Source organism: Mugil cephalus, chromosome 19 (genome assembly GCF_022458985.1).
Source record: "Mugil cephalus isolate CIBA_MC_2020 chromosome 19, CIBA_Mcephalus_1.1, whole genome shotgun sequence".
Lineage (NCBI taxonomy): Eukaryota > Metazoa > Chordata > Actinopteri > Mugiliformes > Mugilidae > Mugil > Mugil cephalus.
This window is the reverse complement of record NC_061788.1, coordinates 9,711,209-9,735,504: the sequence shown is the minus strand read 5'-3', so window position 1 is coordinate 9,735,504 and position 24,296 is coordinate 9,711,209. Positions and strand designations below refer to the sequence as shown.

The following is a 24,296-nucleotide window of genomic DNA, read 5'->3' as shown; positions in this document are numbered from 1 at the left end:
CCACATCTGACTGGTCAGGTTCCCTACACTTTTTCCGCCGCTGCGTTTCAGAGCAGCGAAAAGAGGCATCTGACTAAATGTGTGCTTTTAGATTTTGACAATCAGCGAATGGCAGAAATTCCACTCTTTGAAAACTAACCCTGGGTTTTTTGTCCGCTCTGTGAGGCACGAGGTAGAAAAAAATAGTAAAAAGTTTAGGGCTGAGTCACAAGTCAAGTGTGCCACAGCGTGTGGCATTGGCCCAAAGAGTTGTCTATTATATTATGCATGGCAAAGGAGCTGTGCTGTACATTATTTATCTAATCTATTGCACCGATCAGCCACAGGATTAAAAGCACTGACGGGTGAAGTGAATAACATTGATCATCCTGTTACAATGGGATGTTCTGCAGACAAACTTCAGCACCACTTGGCACTGACCACCCGCCTATAAACTCCCTAATCCCATCATGCGCCTGCCCGAACCCATGCAGGCTCCATCCAACGCGGCCGAGGCGCCCAAAGAATCCTCTGCCCTGGTACGTTTTAATATCTATAAATAATTCATGATTTGTTTTAATAGCTGGCTCATTTAGCACGTTCTCTGATCGCGTCACAGCAATGTGATCAAAATGTCAATTTTTAGGACATGTTTTTAATAAGAGCGATCCAACAATCCATCCATCATCCATCTGATCTTTGATGGTATTTTTTTCTTTCATGTGAAAGGGTGTTCACAACATTTTCTACTGGTCAAGAGAAAAATGAATGCAGCAGATTGACTGAGGATGGACTATTTTACTGTCAGGATGAGTAAATATTGTAGAATAACTCCACATTAGTAGTAAAATGGGTTTGCATGGCCCCGAGACCTTTTAACAACCGTGTCGGTTGTTAAAAGGTTGTTTTTTCGGCCTTTCCATCTTCACCACGCCTCGCACTGATGCAGTCGCGCCTGGTCATGTTAAGAACCATTACATTGAAACTGGTCCGGTCTGAATCCAGCCCAGCCCTGTCTCTATCCCTAATGTCTCATGAGGGATCCCAAGGCGTTATCAGGTTACCAAGTGTGACACACTGTGGTATATGTATGAAGTTTATTATTTAAATTACTTATTATTATCTAAAATTTCAATGTTTAATGGACAACAGTGCCCATCTGCATGTCCACAGGGACCTTCTGTTGTTAGTGGGGGCCTTTGGGTCCTGTATGCAACATGTGTGAATTGTGTTCTGCGCACGTGTCTGCTTTTTATCGCTGCTTCTTTGTTGTGCACGAACCTCAGTTTATTGCCCATATATGGTCACTTTTCTCTTTCCACACTTCTCATTTAGGCAGTTTAGTCACAACAAATGCTGGATAAATAGCAAAAAAAAAAAAAAAAAAAAATCCATTTGATATTGTGGGGAAAAAAAAGTGACTGTCATAATGGAAACTGCTACTGTAAACAGTCTAATGCATACCATTTTACACATCACTACTACTCTATAATATAGACAACTGCTGTTTAATGAACTAAAAGATGAAAAAGGAAGGCACCAAAACATCACCTGTACAAAATGACTAACCTGCAATTAAAACAGTCATACGTCATACGCTGAGGTTGCGTGGAGAACAAACCAGCTGAGCAAGACAAGCATGGAATAAACAGTGTCTGCAGAACTTCAGTACCAGCTCGGACTGAAATTTAATTCATAGCAAATGCATTTCAACTGTCTTAAGAGCAGCAGACAGCCTTGAGGGACCGACTGATAATGGATTTTAAGCCGTCCGCACCGCATGTCGCTGCTCTGTGCCAGCGCCCACTCTGACAAGGTTAGTTAAAATCCCAGTCACCCAAAAGAGTCAAAAAAAAGAAAAGAAAAAAAAAAGAAAATAATACCGCCGTGTCCGCGATCCTCTCGGTTAATCTTAGCAGACTAGAAGGATTTGTCAGTCTTTTTGTCTGTGGCTCACGGCGCGAGACTGTTCTGAATTATTTTAGAGCAATGTTCTCTTCTGTTTCTGAAAGTGTGAGTTGGAGCCTTTCCAAGCTGCCTATCCATTTAAGTGAAGTCCAGAGGAAATGTGCTGTGACACGCAGGGAGGGGGGGGGCTTGAAGTGTGATGGAGTTTGACAAACAATCCGTGGCTTATTATCACGTACTCATTCATATTTTACACGCACTCTCCGCCGCCGTCCGCCATGTCCCACCTCTGGGGTCTAATAAGGATTAATATTAGTGGCGTAGGATTAGCGTGAGGAAGTGTCTGTTCAATTTCAGTCTCCTGCTCTGCATGGGATGCAAATGGTGCCGCCGCTGTGCAGATACATAAAACATGATTGGGACCAATGTCACTATAAATAATTGTACAGATTCCTCATCACACAAACCGTGGATATGAGCTCCATGGATTCACACTCACGGTGTTATAAATTATTATTAACTAAAACAGTTTAATAAATGAAGACGGGATTAGGAATGCAATTAAAGTTTATATTCCCACCTTTATGAATACGTCTCTGAAGCATGTACCTGTGCATGTGGATTATATTTTATACATTGGTGAGAAAGTTAAAAAGTTCACCAAAACTTTGCAGCAGATGTAATGCAACAATGCCACATTCTGTTCAAGCATATATATATGTGTATATATATATATATATGTGTGTGTGTATATATATATATATATATTGATATAAATCATCCATACAGTTGTAATGAATTGCTGTCATATTAGCTGTAACAATACGATGGACGTTACATCTAGGACATCTATAAATAGGCAACGACTTACCATAGTTAGATAAAAGCACCAGCTAGTAAATAAACATGTCAAAGGTGGAATTATGAATGATGAGGAATATGAGTCAGGTTTATTAATATGGATTAATCGTCATGGTAACGCAGTGGGAGGTGAATTGCAGGGGATGAAAGCGTCTAGTAGAAAATATCACAAGCAAATGTGTCTAGTTTATTCTGCAACGTGCCTCAATAGTTCTGTCAGTAACCGCGCGCATTGCTGCCTAATGATGAAAAAAATAAAATAAAATAATCATTAATCGTTTGCAATCCTTATTACAGAAGGTTGTGCACCCGGTGCGCGGTGAATACGGGAAAAGGTTCTCCTGGCGAGGTTTCCCAGGATTGTTTCGCGGTGACGAGTGCGTCCGCCGTCCAGCCGAGGGATGAGGAGGAAGAAGGGGGAGAACCCAAAATCGCTCCATCGTTGTTTGTCTTTGCTCGACACAGGCAACAAAAAGACCTGTCGATTTATGGTCCCATCCAACCTCTTAATGACTCACCGAACTGTCCTCCGGCAATCGAGATGGCTCATCAATTTAATTACTTTACAACGCAGGCCCGCCCCATGCTGTCAAAAGCCTGGCAGCGGAAGTTTCCAGTCACCCCGTACTTGTAAATATGCCAGAAGAAAAACTCTTTGGCAGAGCAGTTTACAATGTTACATCTAAAAATCTGACTTTATGAAGCAAAGAGAGACAAACGAGAAGAAACCCAACGACAAATGCCTTAAATATGTAGAGTATGCCGTGCATTATATATATCACTATATGTATGCCCAAAGTAAAGCACGGTTAAGTACGAGTACAGTGCAGGAGCTTTAAACAGCAAAACTCATAACTGCTTCTAACTACAGACCCCTCCGTGCATCTACATAAACTAAAGAGCAAAGCTCCAAAGAATACTAATTATGGCTTCAAGCAGCACATAGAACACTATGGATCGCTCGCAAATATGACAAATACCCTGTTAACAGATGGTATGCAGATTTAATGAGTTGCATTATTGGGTGAGGAACAGAAAACGTACACCAGTCTGCAGGCTGCTGATAACTACTGATTATGATCTTTAACCGTTTCAAGGAAAGTTGCTGGCGTTTTGCCTCGTTTCCACATTTGGACCACGCACGGTTGCGGGTGAAACACAAGGATTAGGACAAGGTTGAATGCATGCAAGCACAGGGTATCTGTCTAGCCAGACTAAAGGCCCTTCCAGCATTACTAGCACCGCTCAAGTCTGCTTCTCCAACAAAAAAAAAAAAAAAATCGGTTGTCAACACCCCCTCGCTTGCTAGTTAGCTGCAGCTCAAAGCTGCTGTCCTGCCGACAGCATGTCTGGATGATAAGTTGAAACTCCCGTGCCTTTCAACAGTACGTCTATCACTTGCAAGCACACACAAATACACACAGAGGTGCACTCACAAAGCCATTTGTACACTTGCAAATACTGACATCTGAAAGAGCGAATTATTAAATGGCAAAAAAAGGTTTAATAAACACAAAAAAACAAAAAACAAAAAAACAGAAATGTGCTTACCATACAGCCGGATGAATCCAGCTGTCGATCCGACACACACTTGAAATTCTTCTTGCAGCCGCCATTATCTTTGGAGCAGTCACGGACGGGCCCAAAGGATCCCAGCAGGTCCTCCACGGTCTCGAAGTACGTAGACATCATGGCCTCCTCCCTGGAAAATAAGGCAGGAAGAAAAGATTTAACCAGCCAATACAGACGCCTCTACGTGTGTGCTTTACCAGTGTAAATAAGGACACATGGGTACAAGTAATGTCAAGTGAAAGTGAATGCCTGAGCAGCTGCGAAGCAGTCTCTCTCATCCTTACGGTTTCTAGCGCAATTAAGACGCTATTCATGCTCGTGCATAATGCGGCGAGATTGTGGCGCTTTGGCGGTGTTTATTCGTACACCTGCAATTAATGCCCACTTGTAATGCTGGCACCTCGTTTGGCAGTGTTTTCCCGTTTTTTTATACTTAAAATGGTACAAAAGGCAGCTTCACGCCAACAAAATGACAAAATGTGAATTCTGAAAATGAACATTTACTATTCCTCTGCGAGGGGTTTAGTTTAATCCTCCGACTGGCAGCGCAATAGGCAAACTATCTAAGAGTATTTTGAAATTGCTCCAGAAAAGACTGTTGATGTTTTTGAAATCGGTGTTGCATTGGAGTCGGAGATGAGCCCCCTTTATGAAGGGTTATATCAATAGCGTGCTGGAAGGAACTGGACATTTCTGTGTGTGTGTTGACGGGCAGCCAAGGGAATCAAATTCCACGATTGGTACACCATTCTCAAGGATGTACCAAATGCATTTTGATGACTGTAGCCCTGTGCACAAATAAAGCAATTTGCGCATTGCTGATCGCTACTAGTTGACACTGCAGGCTCTGGTTGGCTGGTAACTCTCTTATGTATGTTCCCCCCCAAATGACTCAGAGTGCAACAAGCAGAGGATGAAATTATCTCTAGTGTATTAGCTGAGCTAGTGCTTGCTAGCCCTAAAATTGTGGCAGTAAAGGCTTGGGGGTAACTTTTTTCATGCGTCATATGACAATCACATGCATCAGTTGCTGCCATTGGCCGTAGACTCATAAACTCACTTCAAAGTTGAGATTACTTCAACATGGTACATGCCCACTTTGAGTATTTTATTTCACCTACAACTCAATGGATTTCCATTAATACTCCATAGTCTCCTGGTACAGCATCACTGCTAGTTTCTTTGTGGAAACTATGGCCTTTAGCAGTGATTGAAATTTGTCATCCACTGGAGGATTCTGTGTACCTGTCAGCCCCGGTTGTTTGTTTCATAAAGTCCAACCAACAATCAGCTGCTCCTGAGCAACCACTTGTCTTTAAAATGTCCTTCCTCTAACTCTCTCAGTCAGCAGTCTGTATCGGAGCATCCCCTCCAGGCCACACCATCATTATTATTTTTTATCATCACAATTCTTATTATTTTTTATTATCTTAATAAATGTAACACCTGGTTAATCTTTTCTTCTTCGTGCTGCTACCCCCAAGCCAGGCTCAGTATAAATATATATGCTTCACTTGTTTGCAGAAAGATCCCACAGGGCACCTTTTGTTATCTGAACTAATGCGAGGCCCACGTATCGAGGCTTGACAGCAGAACAGAAAAACAAAAGCGTAGACAAGAACGTGCACGCACAGTCGAAGATAACAAAGACAATATGGGGTAAGCAGTGGAGTAAAATACGTTTTAAGATTTGCCTGTTCCCTGGCAGTGTGTTTGTTGTGTTGCCGCTCTGTGAGGCTGCACTTGGGCACAGGGGAGTTAAATGCCAATGTCAGCCATTACCGTGTTTACCGGCTTCAGTTGAGCTATTACAATTTATTTAATGGCAATCCACTTAAGACATTTCGCTCAGACCCACATCTGTGGATCCCCACAGTTAGGGGATCACATCATTGGAATATCTCTGCAAAGTGGTGAACTAACTTGCAGACAGTCAGATGTCACCATTCCTGGGACGAACTCTGGCCAGAGAATCATTCATTTGTCTATGTGCCTGTGACCCTGCCAATGCTGGCGTTACTTCTTAAGAAATCATTATTATCAAAGGAGGACCCTTTGATAATAACGGTCGCTGCTCCGTTCACTTCAGCATGCCCTGCCAGACCCGTACACCAAGCTCTGTACGCCCGCTGTCAGGGGTAAGCAATGCAACACCAGCGTTGTCTCTTGGAATGGGACCACGGGGATCGCACTGTGCTGAAAGGATGACTTGACTCTACAAACAGAACGGAGACTGTGAATGATGCGAAGACAGATGACTTGCTGAGCGAGGGACATTTTGCAGTTTTGCCACTGTCACTGTTTGTGTGTGTCTTTGCGTGTGTGTTTTTTTTTTTTTTTTGATGCCTATGTGGCAATGTCATTTCAGAGAGTACACAGAAATAGGGCCACTCAAGCGACGAGGCACATATTGATGTCGCTGTTAATTTGATTAAAATGTCCCTAAGTAACCTCTCTTTGAAGTGGGTATAAATCACCACAAGGTCATTCGTCTCGCAACGTTGCTTCAATGCGCGTGAATGGCAAAAAATAATAATTCTGTGAAAACAGTTCCATATTGTGACCTTTTTGTTGACTTTAGGAAAAAGGAAAAGGCAAAGTCTTGCAATGAATCAAAAAGGTAAGAGTGATTCGTGTGCGGCATTGAAATATACATAATCAATCTGAGGAAGGATGCATGGGGAGGTAGGGAGCAGGAGCAGATGCCTTCTAAATACCTTTTTCTTTATGGATTTGGAAAGAGGTTTAACACCATAATATGTTTTAAGTGAGGCATTTGCCCTGTCAGCCCGCAATTTGCATATGTTTCTTGTAGTAAAGTACCTCTTGGTGTATTTAATCTACACCAATCTGCCACAACATTAAAACCTGACAGGAGACGTTAATTACATTGACCATCTTGTGATAATACAATGTTCTGTTGTACTGCCAACCTAGACCAGACCAGGCACCCTCCAACCATCCCATAGCAATGACACTCCCATCCCCATCCCCAGCAGGATGCGGCCTGACACAGGCACACAGACAAAAATGGTTTAGGAACAACTCAAAAAACATGAAGATGACGTGCTGTTGATCCCAAACTCGTCAAGTATAAGGTGGTCATAATGTTATGCCTGATCAGTGTATGTGTTGCATTTACTGAACACAACACAGAGTTAATTTAAATGTAAGTATGACGGCCACTCAAGGGATTGTACAATATTGACACAATACACTGTTACACTATTTTAATTCATTTTAAATTAGGGTGCCTTTGTTTAAACTACAAATATAGCACCAGGGTGTTAATGTCATTAAAGACAAGAAAGCTTTTGAAGATTTACATTACAGTGTTTTTCTGGCAACATGAAAAGCTGTGCTGCAGTCAAGCATTTGGGATGATACACCGTAGGCTGTTTCTTAAGGCCAAATAAACAGCATTTATAAAGAGAGTAGGTAATTAACCTTCTGGTCGACCAGCCACAATCACTTGAGGATAGCCCAAATTTATGTAATTATATTTATTCAGCCTTCTCCCGGTTTGTTTATCCTTGGACTGCCACAGGATATGTTAGATGATCTCATTCCCTAAATACATAGAAAGAGTCTAACTGGAAATTTCAGTGCTAAAATCTTCTTCTTCTTCCTCTTCTTCTTCTTCTACATTTCCTGTGATATGTGCTTGAATTGTAAATATTTATAGTTGCCACTGGTGCCCGTGATAAAAGTTGTTTTTGTTTCAAAGTACTTTGACTCAGTTTACATGGATTAGCGTAAGACGACTTCTTCACAGACAAGTGGAGCAGAACTGTCCAGATTGTTTTCTGAAGCAGTTTTGTCCACATCAAGGATCGCCAAGTTCTCCCCGGACGCCTTAGAGTCCAGCCTTCGAGTGCTTTTCCCTTTGCAGAGATTAGGAAGAAGCAATCCCTTACTTTTATTTTAGAAAATGCCAAGACATTCGCCCCATTTTTTCACACTGTTTTTGGTTTGGACAGTAAGCTGTCAAAATCTCTTAAGTTCACTATTTAATCCTTAATGGTGCAGGGGTATTTGGTGCTGGGTGTGTCACGGCGATGTCCCACTCTGACACAAATCAGAGATAAACAAGGCAATGGGGCCAGAAAACCAACATCATCTAAAAACAGTTGCACATTGAACCTAGATAAAAATGGCAAAAACTGTAACAAGGTACACCTTTGACTGGGCCTGACGCCCACATTTACTGTGTTGAAATTTCTGGTAAAAACGTAAGCTCATCTTCTGAATCTCCACAGAGGGACTGTGGTACACAATGCTGGCCCATCAAACCAGAAAAAAAAAAGATTATCTGCAAAGTTGAAAGGTACCAACACAAGGCCATTGGGCTCACTGCCATCAAAGCTTTGGTTGGTTGACCAGGAATTGCTTCTACAACTTCTTGGACTTTCTCCATCATGCAGAGAATGAAATTACTACTGATCTTTGCACATATATGTTAGTATTTAGGAGTAGGAAACCATGACTGGTCATCTTTCATGGTGCCGTTCATTCCAGTGCTACAAAAACAATACCTCTATATTTGGTGCCATATTTGTTTTGAGTCTTGATAGCCTACAAATGCACATTAGAAATGGCAGAGGATTTATATCGTGAGCACCAAATACACAGCGAGGATCGAGAGCGCTTTGAAGTGATGAGTCACAGATAATCAGAACACTCTTGCTGATTGGACTCATTATAAGCCCGGGATGATTTTTGCACTATTTACGTTTCTGACATAATCTCAAAATCCCAAAAACATTCTTTGAGTGTCTATGAGGATCATCTCCATAACACCTGCGCCATGTCAACATTTGTCTTTCTCAAACTGGTCCTCCACCGACTAGACCCAATACCCCTCGAGTGTCATCCAGAGCAAAAAGAGGGTCGGGTCTTAACTGCGAGATGAACTGTTAATTCTTTTATGCAAATGTGTTCAGGCGTAAAAGACAAGTCAGTGACAGTAACAAGTTAGTAATGGTGTCGAAGGTTTTTTCCGCCCACTTTGTTTCCACACTAAATGATTCGGAATGGCCATTCCTACGTACTACGGTAATCCCTTCGCAGACATGAATGTAACATAATCAAAGTGGATTGGATGATAGGCCAAGGTTTCAATTAAGACACAGTTCTCCAGGGTCCTGTCTGCTTGATTGCCTATTTTTTGGGGGGAAGCTTTGATCCCAGGGCTCCCTCCAGTAGTAACTGCTCCTGGGTGACATCATTGCTTACCTGTGTCACAGGGGAGTATTGCTCATCTCTGTTTCTATAATGGACAACTCAATTTTTCTGCTTACGACAGGGAGCGCATGGCATTCTGCGCATCAGGTCTTCCTGCCAGGCACTCAAAGCATTGACAAATGACTCCTTAATTCAGAGGAAAATAGAGGGAAGGTGGGGCAGACAAAAATAATGGGTTGCCTCTGCTGTGAGGTACATGCTAACAGACTTTCCTTCTGGAGTGAGGGACAAACAATCGATTGCAAAAATACCTGATAAAAGACCGATCAGAGGAAGAAACAGAAAGACAGTAGGATACAGGGGGAGGTAGGATAGAGGAGGACATAGAAAAGTTTCTGAAACTGTTGTGCACCATATGTGGAAAGAGTTTACCTTGATGTATACCTATACTTCCAGTATTTCTGCAAAAAGGTGTCTGGGTTTCATATAGCTACCATGATAAACAGTTCATCCCGGTTGCGTAACACTTCAAAATCATTTGCTAATCAAGATCAACTCTTCTGGCACTGTGACTCCGTTGCTTGACCCAGAAGCACTACGGCTGCATCTAAACACTGACTAATGTACTTGTTATTAATCTCCCTCTCTGCCTCTTGCTTCTCCCGATGATGAATGACCAGGCGAAGCTGCCCAAAGTTAGAGCGCTGCTCCGAGCATGATTACCGAGCCCGTTATTGGTCTGCCCCTGCACTTGATTAATGCTCTTGTTCCAGCTCCACACAAATATGCTGAGTCTCATCAAGCACTTTCGTCACTGAATAGGGCGCATTTTCTTGGGGCTTTCTGTAATCACTGAGGAAAAATCTAGCAGCTGCAGAGAGCAGGTAAATCTAAGTGATAAAATAAAGACTGATGCGTCAATACTTTAGTTCGACTGCTCAGTTGTAAAATATCTTTTGATGGCGATACGGAGCAAAGGCGAACAGATTTATGCGCTTTTTTTTTCTTCCTCCTGGTTTCGGCCTCTCGCACTTGCATCGGATTATTGGCAATGGCACTTTTGATGGTTCACTTGATCACAGCGAGCGAGGTCATTAATCACGAGCGCGAGGTTTCAGCGGCTACTCTGGGTTATAAACAGTTCCCTATTGACAAAAAACGCTGGTCTTTGAGCACAGTTTAGAGAGCCGGAATCGTTGCGTTTTGTGACATTCATGGGGTGTTTGTTGATGTATTGGCTTTCGCTCACCAATAAGGAGCAAAAAATGCAATACTGGATAATATTAAATTATAATTACAGCCAGTGGGACAGTGAGTCAGAGAACTTATACATTAAATATCAACCCATTTATAGGAAATATGACAGCTTGATACAAGATTTAACCCTTGTGTACCCTTAGAGAAAGTCAACTCCTTCTCTAATGTACAACTATATTAAACAAAATACATTCGTCACAGAGTACAAGTGCAAGGTACGCTTAAATGGTAGGTGCTGTAATAAGGGTTTGGAGGAACACCATACACAATGGCCCCTTGTTTTTCACTTTGAACATCAATGCAGTTATTAATCTGATAACCAGAAACTGAACACAGAAAAACAGGACTACACATTCTGTGCTTTGCATTGTATACAGTACTTTGCTGTTAAACTCAAACCACATAAAGTGTGCAAATGTTTACTCATAACAAAGGGTATTGTCAAAGCAAGTGTTCACTGGAGGCTAATTCACGTCTGGCAATCTGCGCCTCGACTGAAAGGAACACACACACAGACGAGTAAATAGCTCCGACTATCAGATCACTGATCAACGAATCAAGCTTTACGCGGCATGTGCAACAGTTCGTTTCTCAGGCATTAAATAATCTCTTTCATAAAAAGGAGTAGCAAAGTGCTGCAAAGAGCTGAATCCTGTGAAAGCAGAGCCCTTGCTTTAATTACGAGGACTCCTTTTACGTTTCCCGTATTTATATATATGCCTCATATACACGCACTAAAATGAATCTTCCTCTAGCAGTGTCTGGCTTTAAATGTCAAGGACAATGCAAGTAAAGTAATTAAACTCTAACTATAATGGGAATAAAGGGCAAAACCTGACATATGGCTTGATGGCTATATAATCGAATGTGCTTTAACCAACTTTTTTTTTATACATGGATAATTGAACAAGGTAAAACCGTTACTGTATCTGAATAGGAAATGCGCTTCATTCTGTTGCTTAACCCATGAACGAACTGCAGCATCACGTCTGAGGATCCAGGATTCAGAAAGGATGGATGCCACAAACATTCCCACTAGGAGCTATATTTTGAATGTTGTCCTAATTTTTTCTTTTTACAGCATTTGTATAAAGGCGGCATTGCCCTAATTTGCTAAACCACAAGAAACAAATTTGAACTCATTAATGATTCGACTGCTGCAAAGAAGTTCCTGACAACTGGGTTTGTGGATCGATCGAGAGAATAACAAAAAGTTTCTCAGAGCTTTATAAATACATGCATTTCAATTTAACCTCCCTAGAGTAATGGCACTTATCAGCATTTAAATGTGTGCTTTATGTGTGATTTGAATTGCAGGCTTAATTGCCATTGGCTAAATGTCCATTAGCAGAAAATGGAAAAACATAAACATACAGAGAGTGTATTAGCTTATTGAAAAGATAATATGATGCCAGGTAATCTTGATATCAAGAGACTTAATATCTTACCTTAACACAATAATATATTTCACAGGGGAATTTCTGTAGTCTGATAAGCAGACATAAAATTCTAAAACAACCAAAGTGCATTTTCACCTCTTTCCACATCAACGTGTCTATCAATGCCTAACTGACTACATCAGTGCATAAACACTTTGAGAAAATGCATCAGCCAGAAACTCCACGTGCTCCCACGAGACTCTGTCCCTCAAAATAAATAAATAAATAAAAATGCTTCGGATAATGAGCCGCCTGCATTATTCATGACAATCTGACAGATTTTCAAAAGAGTTACGGGAACTAATCGTCAACTAAATACGGAACATTAACGCATTATCCCTACTGAAGTGGGCTTTTAATCGGCCACACAGCACGCATTTCCTCACTGGTGTTTTCAGAGACGCTCTTTCGTTTCATTTTGCGTCTTTAAACTCTGATCAGTCCTTCAGCGCTTCTCATCATGAAGGCAGACAGATAGTTTATTTCCACTGACAGTTGCCAGTCTCAGATATAATCTCTCTCTTGAAGTTAACAAAATAAATAATGTACTCTGAGTGGCAGTCTCAAAAGACAGCCAGGCAGTAGAAGTGCATTCTAATTAGACTGCTGGTATAATATCAGGAAGTGACAATAGCATTTCCATGAAGCAACATCCTTCCACTGATGAATAGCTCAAGTTGCTGTAACCCAAATGGAGCTCCCGTGCTGCAACGTAAACAAAAGCTAAGCTCTTGCTCTCTCTCGCTGAAGTGTTCAATTTGCACCTGAGACTGTGATGTAACCTAGCGAGGTCTATTCATCAAGCGGTGACGGGGGCACTTGAGTGGTAGTCAATAAAAAGAAAACGCACAAAAAGAGATAATTGCTTCGAAATAATTGCTTTGCCTCCTGGCTACACGGAGAAACCGCCACCTTTTGGTGATCGCGGTTCTAAATATTCAGAATCCGATCGGAGGTCCACGAGTTACCACGAGGCACGGCCATGAACTCCCGTCTACAACACGTCCTCATTTTTTGGAGCTCACCGTCGCCGGTCGCAACCCCGTTTCAAAGCAGATGACGAACCTTGGCTAATTAATCGAGAGGCGCGCTATAATTCCATTTACGTCAGAATGAGCATCTGTACAAACGCCTTGGGAGTCCTGTGCCCCTGAGGCAATTTCATAGAGACTGTTTGAAAAGTTTAGCTTTATGCGGCAATGTGGAAAAAATTAAATAAACAAAACCTCTGACTGCTACGATTTAGGGTTTCTGTCTCTGAAATTACTTTATTGATTATTTGATATCAAATAAGCCCAAGAGTGCTGAGGGCAGACGAGATTCTTAAAAAAAAAAAAAAAGAAAATCAACCGCACAATTGTGTTTTCATTTGTCCAAAGTGAAAGCAGTGCTGTCTGTGCATGTATTACGGCGGCTCGTGTTATAAGCAGAGAAGCGATAAAGAACGCTCGTGGAATGAATTTTCTCTGGCGCATTAGTTAAGGTGCTTCGCTAAGGTCTCAGGGGATCAAAAACTAACCCGACAAAGTGTTCTTACAATCAGTACAGGTCAGCTGTAATCGCTGGTTGAGTACTCACCAGTTGGATCACTTTTTAAAGTGAAAAGACATTTCCTCTATTCATGACCCTCAGCTCTCGGGAAGGCAGAAGTACCGAAAATGAAACCTCTCAAACTCCAGAGCACAACCAGGGTCCAGATAGACCTGCAAATGTAAATCTGGACCAGACAATGTGTCACGCAAGGATGTGATCTCTAGTTTCTTTGCGTATATAGCTAGCATGCATGATTATGCCTATAAACTCATTGTGACTGTGGATGTGCACTCAAGGAAAGCAAGACATGGAAACGCATTTATGCTCCCACACTGAGGCCGATGACCAGTGAAAAGTGGTGATTTCAACTGGCAATTACACTTGGCGAGAGATTACAGAGCCAGGCAACAGCGACGTGTTGTCGAATGAGTGCAGAGTAAGTTAAAATTACATGATGGAATAAAAACATAAACACAACAATAATATTTATAGTAAGACAGCCTTGCTTTTATGTGCTCAGATGTGATTTGGCACAGAACACGAGTAAAAAAAAAAAATATATATATATAAAATAAAAAGTACAGCATGAGCCTTGATAAGAAATATTACATGAAGGATATTTCCCTGCTGACAAAACAGGCCATGGAAGAGTCAACCAAAATCAATACCTTGTTAACAAGAAAAAAGGGAGGAAGATGAAGAGTCTCCTTTGGCGGAATCCGCATTGCCCGTGTCTGAATTCATAAGACAAAGAAAAAATTCTGGGGTAGTTTTGGGTACGAGCTGTGGTATTGGACTGTGGCGTATTATATATATAATATTCCTTTTAGTCTCTTTTTCAGAGTGGGAATGTGTTTCTTTGCTGAATGGATTCTGCTGTTACATTAGTGGTTTGAATCATATGCGTTTTTGCTGTAATTAAGGGTTTGCCCTTGGATATATTCTCAAACTAATATATCCATTGAGAAAATCTGAAATGTATCAGTTTCAGTGACTGTCCAGATAATTACACGCATCAGGCATAACATTATGACCGCTTTTCCAATATTGTGCAGGTCTCCCTTGTGCCTCCAAAACTGTTGATTATATTTTGGATGCTGGCGATGACATAGGATAGTTATGACTTCATAACCGTGGGCAAGGTGTGCAGCACTCCACAGGTGTGCTATTGGCATAGCCACCATTCTGTTGTCCCAGCATTCCCGCAGGACTACTTGGATCCTTATGGTGATGTTGAGCTCCTCTCAACCCTAACTCTAACCCTAACCCTAACCCTACAGCAGAACAGGGAAGTTTGCAAAAAAAAACAGTGGTGACTCATCATAGACTGGACATGGGCCTATTGAGGGTGTCCTGTGGTGTCTGGCAACAGTTTTCAGCGCGGGCCTCTGGGTCCTATTGTTGGTTGTGTGGGTTGAGAGGAGGGGTCTCTGTGGTCACTTTGGGATCAAGTGAATTTGGAGGCCAGGTTAACACCTTGTTCTCTTTGGTCTGGTCTCGGTGTGTCTAAGTAACATCCACACGAATGACAGGTGCAAAAGTTCCCCAAAAGAACATTGAACTGCATTGAAAAGCAATGTTATTTCCCTCTCCTGTCTATGATTTTAATGCTATCCTCAGTCAGTTGCTTGATATGTTACAAAAGCCCAACAAGAGCCGTTTTTATTTACTCCTGTCTTTAACCGTGGGAAACATCCTCTGGGGCCGTCATGGAGAACATGAGCAGCTTTAGCGAGTGCAACCCATTCGGGGCACACAATGTTTGGCTCATAAGCACCTGTTTTAAGTTGTTGCAAGAGTTCATCCTCCTTTACCAAAGAGCCGTGATCACAGGTTTTGTATCAACTATAATTACAGCAACATTTTGGCTGGCGGGATTTCTCGTTTTCAGTAACCAGCATTTGCTTGCTGATGGAAAGCGCGGCACAACAATTCTCAAAACGACCCAAATGGTTCCTAGACGTGATTGGCAGGATGTTTTCATGCAGTTTATACGGCACAACCGGGGCACGACGTGACGCAACTGCGCGGACTCTACCTGTGCGGTGATACGTCTGTTAAACCAGCACCGCGCCACCGTTAATAAACGGATATCATCATACGTGCTGATGCCAGACTACTGTTGAAAGCAGGTGTACACTTATTAAGCAATTACATCACTTTGTGCGGTCATAAAATAAATAGTGGGTTGCAGCGTGTGACAGGAGTACGATGCACCATATCCGTCCTTTACATTGTGTGACAAGCGCAGCAGCTTTTGTGCAGCAATAGCAGACAATTTGGTTTTTAAAATGAATTGTCACTTCCCATGCCGATAACGGTGGGATTCCACGGATGGGTGATTGTTTTAATCTGTAACTGATGCCCTGTCGTGTATTGTGATGCTGTGCTTCGCCGGCGAGTGCCAGCGTGCTGCCGGTTGGACAAATAAAAAACATTTTTATGCCGGCTATATTTTGTTATTGGGCTGTGGGACTGCCAAATCCATAACCTTATTGACACAACTGTCCTGTTTGCTGCCCAAGCTGTTTCGCTTTGATTCATTTTAGGCCTTTAAATTGAAGACCTTCGGAGAGTTTAACAGCCCAGTTAAATTCCTAATGAGCATTTTGATATATTTTTCATCTGGGCTTCGTGCTCCGCTTTGTTACTTTCAGGTAAGGGTGGCAGAAGCTTCTATTTTACTTTGTATTTGTAACATTCATGTACCGACAATATTGCCCAGCAAGAAGCGTGCTGTAAAAGCACATTTATATATGTTTGTTAGATGGTTTAACAGAATTGCCATATATAATGGAATTCTGTCCTAAAATGAGAATTGCAATATCAGCACTAATGCCAGTGTCATGGATTGAGCACACACTCAATACTAAGACGTTTATTAATTTGACTTGTGACACAAAGAAGCTATATAAAGTACCCCTCTGTGTCACTCCAGTTATTGGGCCCCGGATAAAGATTTCACAGCACTAAAAAGCGCACGTTTTATATAATCCACACGGCAACGCTCCCTTCAGCAGAAGTGTGGAGAGCTCTGAGTTGAGTCGGACTGACCTGACCTCCCCCGGATCTTCGGTAACCAACACGTCCGTCTTACAGCTGGCTATTGGGTTGATTGACAGTTCCACCGGCGGCACAACAAAGCTTTTGCTGACTGGCAGCCACAATCCTTGACCCAGGCTGTAGAATGATCTGTGTTGGCGTGACCGGAAAAGACACGAATGTCAGTGGCGCGCCATTGTCACACCATTGCACTTTGCTGTTATACAGAAGCACACACGACGTACACACATGCAGACACATGCAGGATGGTTTGAACACAATGAAAAAGTTGAAGCGTTATGCAAGACTAATGCATGCAATGGTAGAATCAGTGTTCAGAGCATCAGTAAGGCTGTGATTTTGTTTAGTCCAAGATTGAAAAACTTTAAGCAATCAGTGGCAAGCTACTTAAACTTTTCCTTTTTAGATCAGGTGGCACTCAAGGCATGACTGAACTTGGTGAGGACCTGTGTTAAGAGCCACTAATCCATCAAAGCAATAGTAATGGTTTGTTGCGTTTAACCCCTCGCCAAAGTAGTTCACAGCTTTTTCTGAACCGCAGATCGACCCGCGAAGATCTATTCAGGTCCATTACAGCCAAGGCAACGTGTTTAGCCCCGGAGGAAATAATTGCCAGCTTAATTTAACTGTTATTCACATCTATGGCACAGCTGGACACAGAACTGGCACAGCTGGACACAGAATTGGATTCGGAGAAAGAGATTAGAGGAAGCTGTGTTGTCCTTGGTTTTTGTTTATAGCTGAATTAAAGTTTAATTCCTCTGTTCTATTTTTCTCTTTGAATGTAATGTGTAATCTGCAGCTAAGCGATTTGGAATGTGGTGCACGAGATGAGATGGTATAAAGATTATTAATATATATGATATTATACCCTGAGCAGTTTGCTCGTTTGTGAATAGCAGGTAAGGCACAGGACGAATAGCACAGGATATGGTAGAGCATTGCATCATGTGCTTCTGATATATATCTGAACATGTAGGGCGCAAAACCACGAGGGCCTAATCACTCGCATGTTGCTATTTATTTTCTCTATCTACAACCAATATCTTGTGAATTTGTCTAGCGGTATGGTAAGAATCTGAAACATTTACATTCATTCATATGCTAAGTCACTATCTCCTGCCAAATAAGATGACACACTGATGATTGCCAAAGGGTTTCCAAGATTGCTACGACAGCAAACGGAACATTTTCTAACGCTGCAGCTTCAAAGCCTTTAACTGGAAAAAAAAAACAACAACAACATGTTTTTATTATAAAATAGTCACAGGACAACGATCGCTTTGGAATATTTTGAGGATAGGTCAGTGAAATTCTGAAGAAAGCAGCAGAACAAAAAGAAGCAGCCGCAGTTAGCTGTTATATGAAGAGCTGCAGGCGACAGTCGACACACCTCCAACTTTTCCAGAGGTAACAAACCTTTTTACCGTGCCCTGCTGTTTGCTGCTTCATGCTGTGTGCAGCATGAGATAACACCACAATTACACACAGAATGATGGATAAGGCCAATTAAATTTCACGAAGACAGCGGCAGTTTTGTCCCAGGAATCCTGCGAAACGTCGAACTCCTCTTGCTGTCATCAAATCAGCCCGGGCTGAGACCTTCAAGGTTGCCACTCTAAATATTTCTGATGTGCAACCTGTCAAACACATCTTTGCATGTACAATTCCAAATTTTTGGAGCACTCAGCTTTAATTTTCAGTCCGTGCCAAGCATGAAAGCCCTTCAACATGCATAAACACTGCTGCCAATACGCCGACAACAATGAAGAATGTGGATGCATCGCACTCATTCTGACCTCCCCTCACTGCAAATCCTTATATAGCTTTCGTACCTCCAGCTCATGAAACGCTTAGTTTCCCCATTATGATCCTAGCATTGAGAAAATAGTAAGAAGCAGCCTTAGTTTCCTATAAAGCTCCCCATCTGTGAAACCAATCCCTGATACGATTAAGCCCCTCTTTTCGCTGACTGACATAGGGCCGACTCCGTCCAGCTGAAGAGCCTCGCAGTCCTCTCCCTCCTCCCCTGCACAGCAGCGATCCAAAAAAAACTTTCCTGTCGGCTGCTGCATTTTTTTTTTTTAACTTGGTGGCTATCTGTATCAGCGCGCTCATGGCTGCTTGTACAGCGGTTTGTGTAGACGGCCCTCCTTTCATCTCCCTTCCCTCACAGACTCTGGGCTGACACAGTGATTCATGCGAGCAAGTTTAGCTGCTGCCTTCATGTCCCTGTGTAACGCCGGTGCTGCCCAAGTCCTGAAATAGTGCGGCGCTTTTAGCTGGCACGGCCTGGCTGAATGCTTAAATGTGTTTATGTGCAGAGCAAATATTGAGGATTTAGCGCATGATCTCTCTTATAGTTGGACACAGATTATTGTGACAAAGAGATCTACCTACCTACCTACATACTGGAGGGGTAGGGAGCATGGTATAAAGATAGATTTAGCTAAAATCTAAACCTATCCTGTTAATTAGTTTCAAATACAGTTGTTTTTCTAGTTTTGGGAGAAGTGTGTGTGTGTGTGTGTGTGTGTGTGTGTGTTGGGGTGGTGTGTTATGGAGCATCTTTTACAAAGAACAGCTGGACGATGCTGAATGGGTCCTTTGAGTTTTGCACTGCTTGGAGAATGTCAGACACAATGACCCCATCAAAAATGAGAAGTCCAACGAAAATGGCAGTAAAAGCATTTGGAAGAGTCCACACCAGGACTGCTCCTTGGGCTATTCTCCACACACACACACACACACACACACACACACACACACACACACACACACACCCAGACTTTTGCCCGGCGTGAGGTATATTTGTGTGCCCGCCCGACTGTGTCCACACGTACCTGCCAGCTGCTTATCTGTATGCCCTGTCTCACACATGCACGCACATGCAGACCCATGCCAAAGACACAACCGCTGTGCGTGCGCAGAGCCCCGTGCGGCTGCCAAAAGTCATGCGCTCAAGCCATGCACCAGAAGTGAGGGACTCACCTGAAGATCCTCTCAGGGGCCTGCTCTCCGGTAACCAGGTCATAGCCCTTCTCCAAGTTAGCGTACGGCCAAGGACTTGACAAAGAAGAGGGGACACAAGATTGAAGACGATCATTTGGTTTTCAATATGATGTGATTTACAACTCAACAGTCACCGCTTTAAAATGCAAACACGGCAAATCCCATGCGGCTCTCGGTGCATTTTTCACGAATAATGACCTTTAAGCTGTGCAGTTTAAATATTGATGGACGCAAGCACAAGTCAAAAAGAACGTTCGATCAAAAAGTTCTCAGCTGGATAAGATCCCCCTCTGTCTTCTGCTACTCCTGCTACTACAAACAAGTGAGCGGAAGTTTAATTGCGTCTGGACCAAATTCAGCTGATGACAGGTGCTTAAATAACAACCATTGGCTGGGCCATGCCAACTAATCGTAAAACAGGGTCAGCGACAGACGTCACTTCTCCCCCATCATGTCCCATTTTAGTGATTTAACTCCTCTGTCGGCCTTTCTCTCTCTGTTCCCTTCTCTTTGTTTCATTTCATTACACATAGTTAACTTTCCTCTTCTATGCGTGGACCTGACTCTGTCTTAAATTTCTACTTCCTCATGTAAAAAGACCACATGTTTTAGCCCATTAGCCACAAAGTGCCTACATTTTATATTCCTGTTGTCATTTTTGAAATCATTCAATAAGTTATTAGATTAATTTTCCACCTTGGTTTTGATTTATTTGAATAATTAGAAGATCAAGTCACACTGACCTGCTCGCGGTAGTCAATACATCACAGTGAACAGTTAATCTTTACATAATGTGAAGTTAATAAAGTCCACTTATAGGATTGTAGGTATGGGCTGTGAAATCATCTGTATGGTAAATGTAGTACAAGTCTTTTTTGTTTGGTTCTTTTATATAACTGCGATTAGCGGCGAGGACTCACCCTTCGTTGCGACCCCAGTCGCTGCGAACGCAGAGGTGTTTGTGGGCGGGGTCGGGGGCATAGCCCTCATGACAGCTGCATTCTCCTGCGGCACAGATAACACAACGAGGCATATTTATTTATCCCCAGCAGATGAATAAATCACCATGTAAGTCACCCTGACGTCCTCATTCATTAGAGATGTATCAAATAAGCCACTGCCGTGGCTCATCATTTTACAGCTTATTCTCTGCAGTCAGAAAAGAAGGAACATGTTTACACAGTGGCTATGATAGCTAAAATTAGAAGCAATCAATAATGGATAATGCAGTAACAAGCCATCAAGATGTTGCATGTTTCCATTATTTTTTCTAAAATACACATATAAATACATATATGAAATACGTATATATATAGGTCCCACTAGATGTGTGGTATAAAACTTATGGAAGCCCTAAGCGGCCATGAATTCACGCATATTATTTCCTCCATTTACCTGTAATATTGAGTTAATTTCCCCTGTTCTCTCGAGATCTCGAGTTGTTTATCTGTTTAGCTATCTCGGGCAAACGAAGCTTTGTATTCTCTAGCCAACAACAACAACAACAAAAAAAAAAGGAAACGGGACTTAAAACTACGTTACTTATTTTTTCCATTTATGAGTTGTCCATCAGTTACATAAATTTGATGCGTTGCGCGCACACACACACTGGTACAACCTTGAGTCCGTGACCCATATTCCATTGACTCAAGTTCCGGCAAAAAAAAACAACTAGCTTACTTTGTTTGCTCCCAGTGTCACTCCTCAAGTCTTTCGTCATCTTCACTAAGGCAATTCCATCCTTGAAAGTCTTGAGTGTCTGCGAGAGATCAGGCTGCCAAATTGGCTGCCAACTGGACAGCTCGGGTCAATGTTTTACCTTGCTGGTGCTCGTGTCTCCAGCAAGTCATTGACTTTAAAAACCACCCCGTTGTTGTGTGTACTGAAACCTTTATCGATGCGCAACGTCTTAATAAATCCTTTGATTTGCTATTAATAGAGGCCATTAGTAAATATTAAACTGTATGGGGATTATCTCCTTGAAATGTAATCTGAGCTTTAAAAGAAGCACTCGAGTAAGCAAAAAGAAAAATACTAAAGAATTGAGGAGGCTGTCTGCGTGATGCCTTTGAAGTGGATGGATGCATTTGTGTATTGATACGTTCACCTGCCGCTCTATTACCACTGCTCCCGCAATAAATGCACCTGACTGCGTTCCGTTGACCTATATGGAAGCATGACACTGGAAAAATGTGTAATGGCCACCCCGGCAGCCCCATTCACATTTTATCACTTAGTGGTTAATAATTTATCGAGGCAGTTTATAGGACCCAAGACTCACTCGAGGAGGATTCAAGAGAAGAGCAGCAACAACCGTGTTTTTACTTCCGTGCGTCTATTTCATGGGCTTACTTAAAGAGCAAGAGCTCTTGAAATGTCGGCACTTTAAAATGTGGACGAAAGTCAGCGTCAGCAAAACTCAAATGGCCCTTTCAAATAAAAGATAACTGAAAGGCGCTGATATTGCCGGATAACTGTTGCATCCATGACAAGTGTTTATCATAATTTTGGCAGCTTTTATTTTATTTAGTCCATCACACAATATTTTCCGAATACCTAAAGTCTCATTCAGCTGGTTTCAAGAAGTCTGACATACACCGGTCAGGCATAACATTATGACCAGGAGAAGTAAATGACCATCTTGTAACGGCACAATGTTCTGCTGGGAAACTGTAGGACCTGGGTTTCGTGTGGATGTTACTTGGATATGTACCACCCGCCTAAAGCAGACCAGGCGCCCACACCCCATGGCAATGTCACTCCTTGATGGCAGCAGCCATCACCAGCAGGACACAAAAACGGTTCAGGAACAACTCAGAAAAACATGAAAGGTGTTGACCTGGCCTCCAAATTCACTGGATCCCAAACTGATCAAGTATTTGTGGGATGATCCACAGAGGCCCCTCCCCTCAACTCATAGCACCCAAAGCCTCCACCACTAACAACATTCTGTTTCCAGAGTTGATCATGGCTAGCAGCAAGAAGATATGTTTTCTGAATTTGTAAGTACTTGGTTAGACTTGGCTAGGGATCAGGAAAGGTCACGTTTGGCTCAAATTACATCTCCGCTAAGGCTGATGAACATTTGTTGTCATGGTTACCGCGATAGGTACTTGGTAAGGGGGAACAACAGTCGTCTCACCAAGCTAAACCCCATCCAACCTCCCCTCTTGTTACTGATTGAACATTAACATGTGTCATTTTGGAGCACTGCACTGAATACTGATATCGTCCTTAGAGGTACACATACATGTACACAGTTTATGTTTTCCAAACACACATACGCACACGCTCCCGTTTCCCACAGTTGCCATTTACGTGGACGTTTAACCTACTGATATTTGATCCTTCCTGACTGCCAGAGGCAGCGCACAGTAAAAATCAATCTTACACATAGAAAGTCACATCACACGCTACCGGCTACATTTTGTAGTGGCAGCTTTATTTTTCCCTCTTTGCTTTCACCTGCCTGTCTGCCACAAGCTGCAAATAGTATTTTCATTCATTTAAGCATGAGGCTAACAACAGCATGCTGGCTTAAATATTTTTTTATTTTTTTCTCTTACATGTGTAGGCAGATAAATTTACATAGTGAAGTCTGATTTTGTGAGTCGGAATGCCTGACTGCACCTCTGATTAATTGGAGAGGGGGAATGAGAGCAGTATACATCCAGGAGTACAACTGACGAGTGCGTGGCAGCCTCTGACAAATGTTATCGTCAGGAAGTTTTTAGTTCAAGAAGAAAGATTTAATGGCAACCGTTCTTTTTTTTTTTTGGATGGGGATTTTGTTCTATATGCCGAGCAGAGTGTTAATCAATACATGAATGTCCTGAGTTTCTTTTCTGCAAGGATGCTGCCAGCAAAGCAAGTCTGGAGCCAAGTTGCAGGGACTTGGTATCCTTGCACTGAGTCAGGTAATACATTTGCTGGATATCTAAAACAATTGTTCATACTTGGATGTATCATTGGAGACAGATTTATTTATGTCCACTGGGGCATAAATACTTACTGTGGCCATAAAAAAAAGAACTGCAAGAGGTGTTCAGAATATGCAAATATCCACGAGTACCATGCCACAGCGTGCAACAGACACACTGGTCCAACGCGTCACAGTTTTCCTCGCCCGGGAATGAAAAATCAAAGCTGCAGTGACCACAATCAGGCACAAAGACCAAACTCCGCATTCGACAGTCGGGGTGGTGGAGTGAGTCACCCGCAGGACTTCAACCCAGGAGACTGGTGTACATTTCCACTTGGATTAGGTTTAGAAAAACGTTGTGCTTTGGGTTAAAATAGACCCTGTCATCATTAACTACCGCGAGCTCAATTTCAGAGGTTTCCAGGGTGGCGAGTCTCATCCCTCTGAGGTGCTGGCACTGAATAAATGATCACCTCACGCTGGTACTGTACCACGGCAGGGTACTTCTTACTTCTTAGTCAGGGCGAAAATGTAACACTGACGCCGTACGCGTTTTGCTGCGTTAA

At 42.4% G+C, this 24,296-nt stretch overlaps 1 protein-coding gene across 1 annotated transcript in view; it reads right to left on the bottom strand.

Moving 5' to 3' along the window:
* LOC124996430 (astrotactin-2-like) overlaps positions 1-24,296 on the bottom strand; it is a 259,132-nt gene that overhangs the window by 98,200 nt on the left and 136,636 nt on the right. Inside the window, exons 8-11 of the mRNA XM_047569442.1 lie at positions 20,729-20,813; positions 19,788-19,862; positions 16,788-16,925; positions 4,300-4,450 (exon numbers count right to left, since the gene is read on the bottom strand). Coding sequence (XP_047425398.1) covers positions 4,300-4,450; positions 16,788-16,925; positions 19,788-19,862; positions 20,729-20,813 — 449 coding nt within the window. The remainder of the gene's footprint in view (positions 1-4,299; positions 4,451-16,787; positions 16,926-19,787; positions 19,863-20,728; positions 20,814-24,296) is intronic.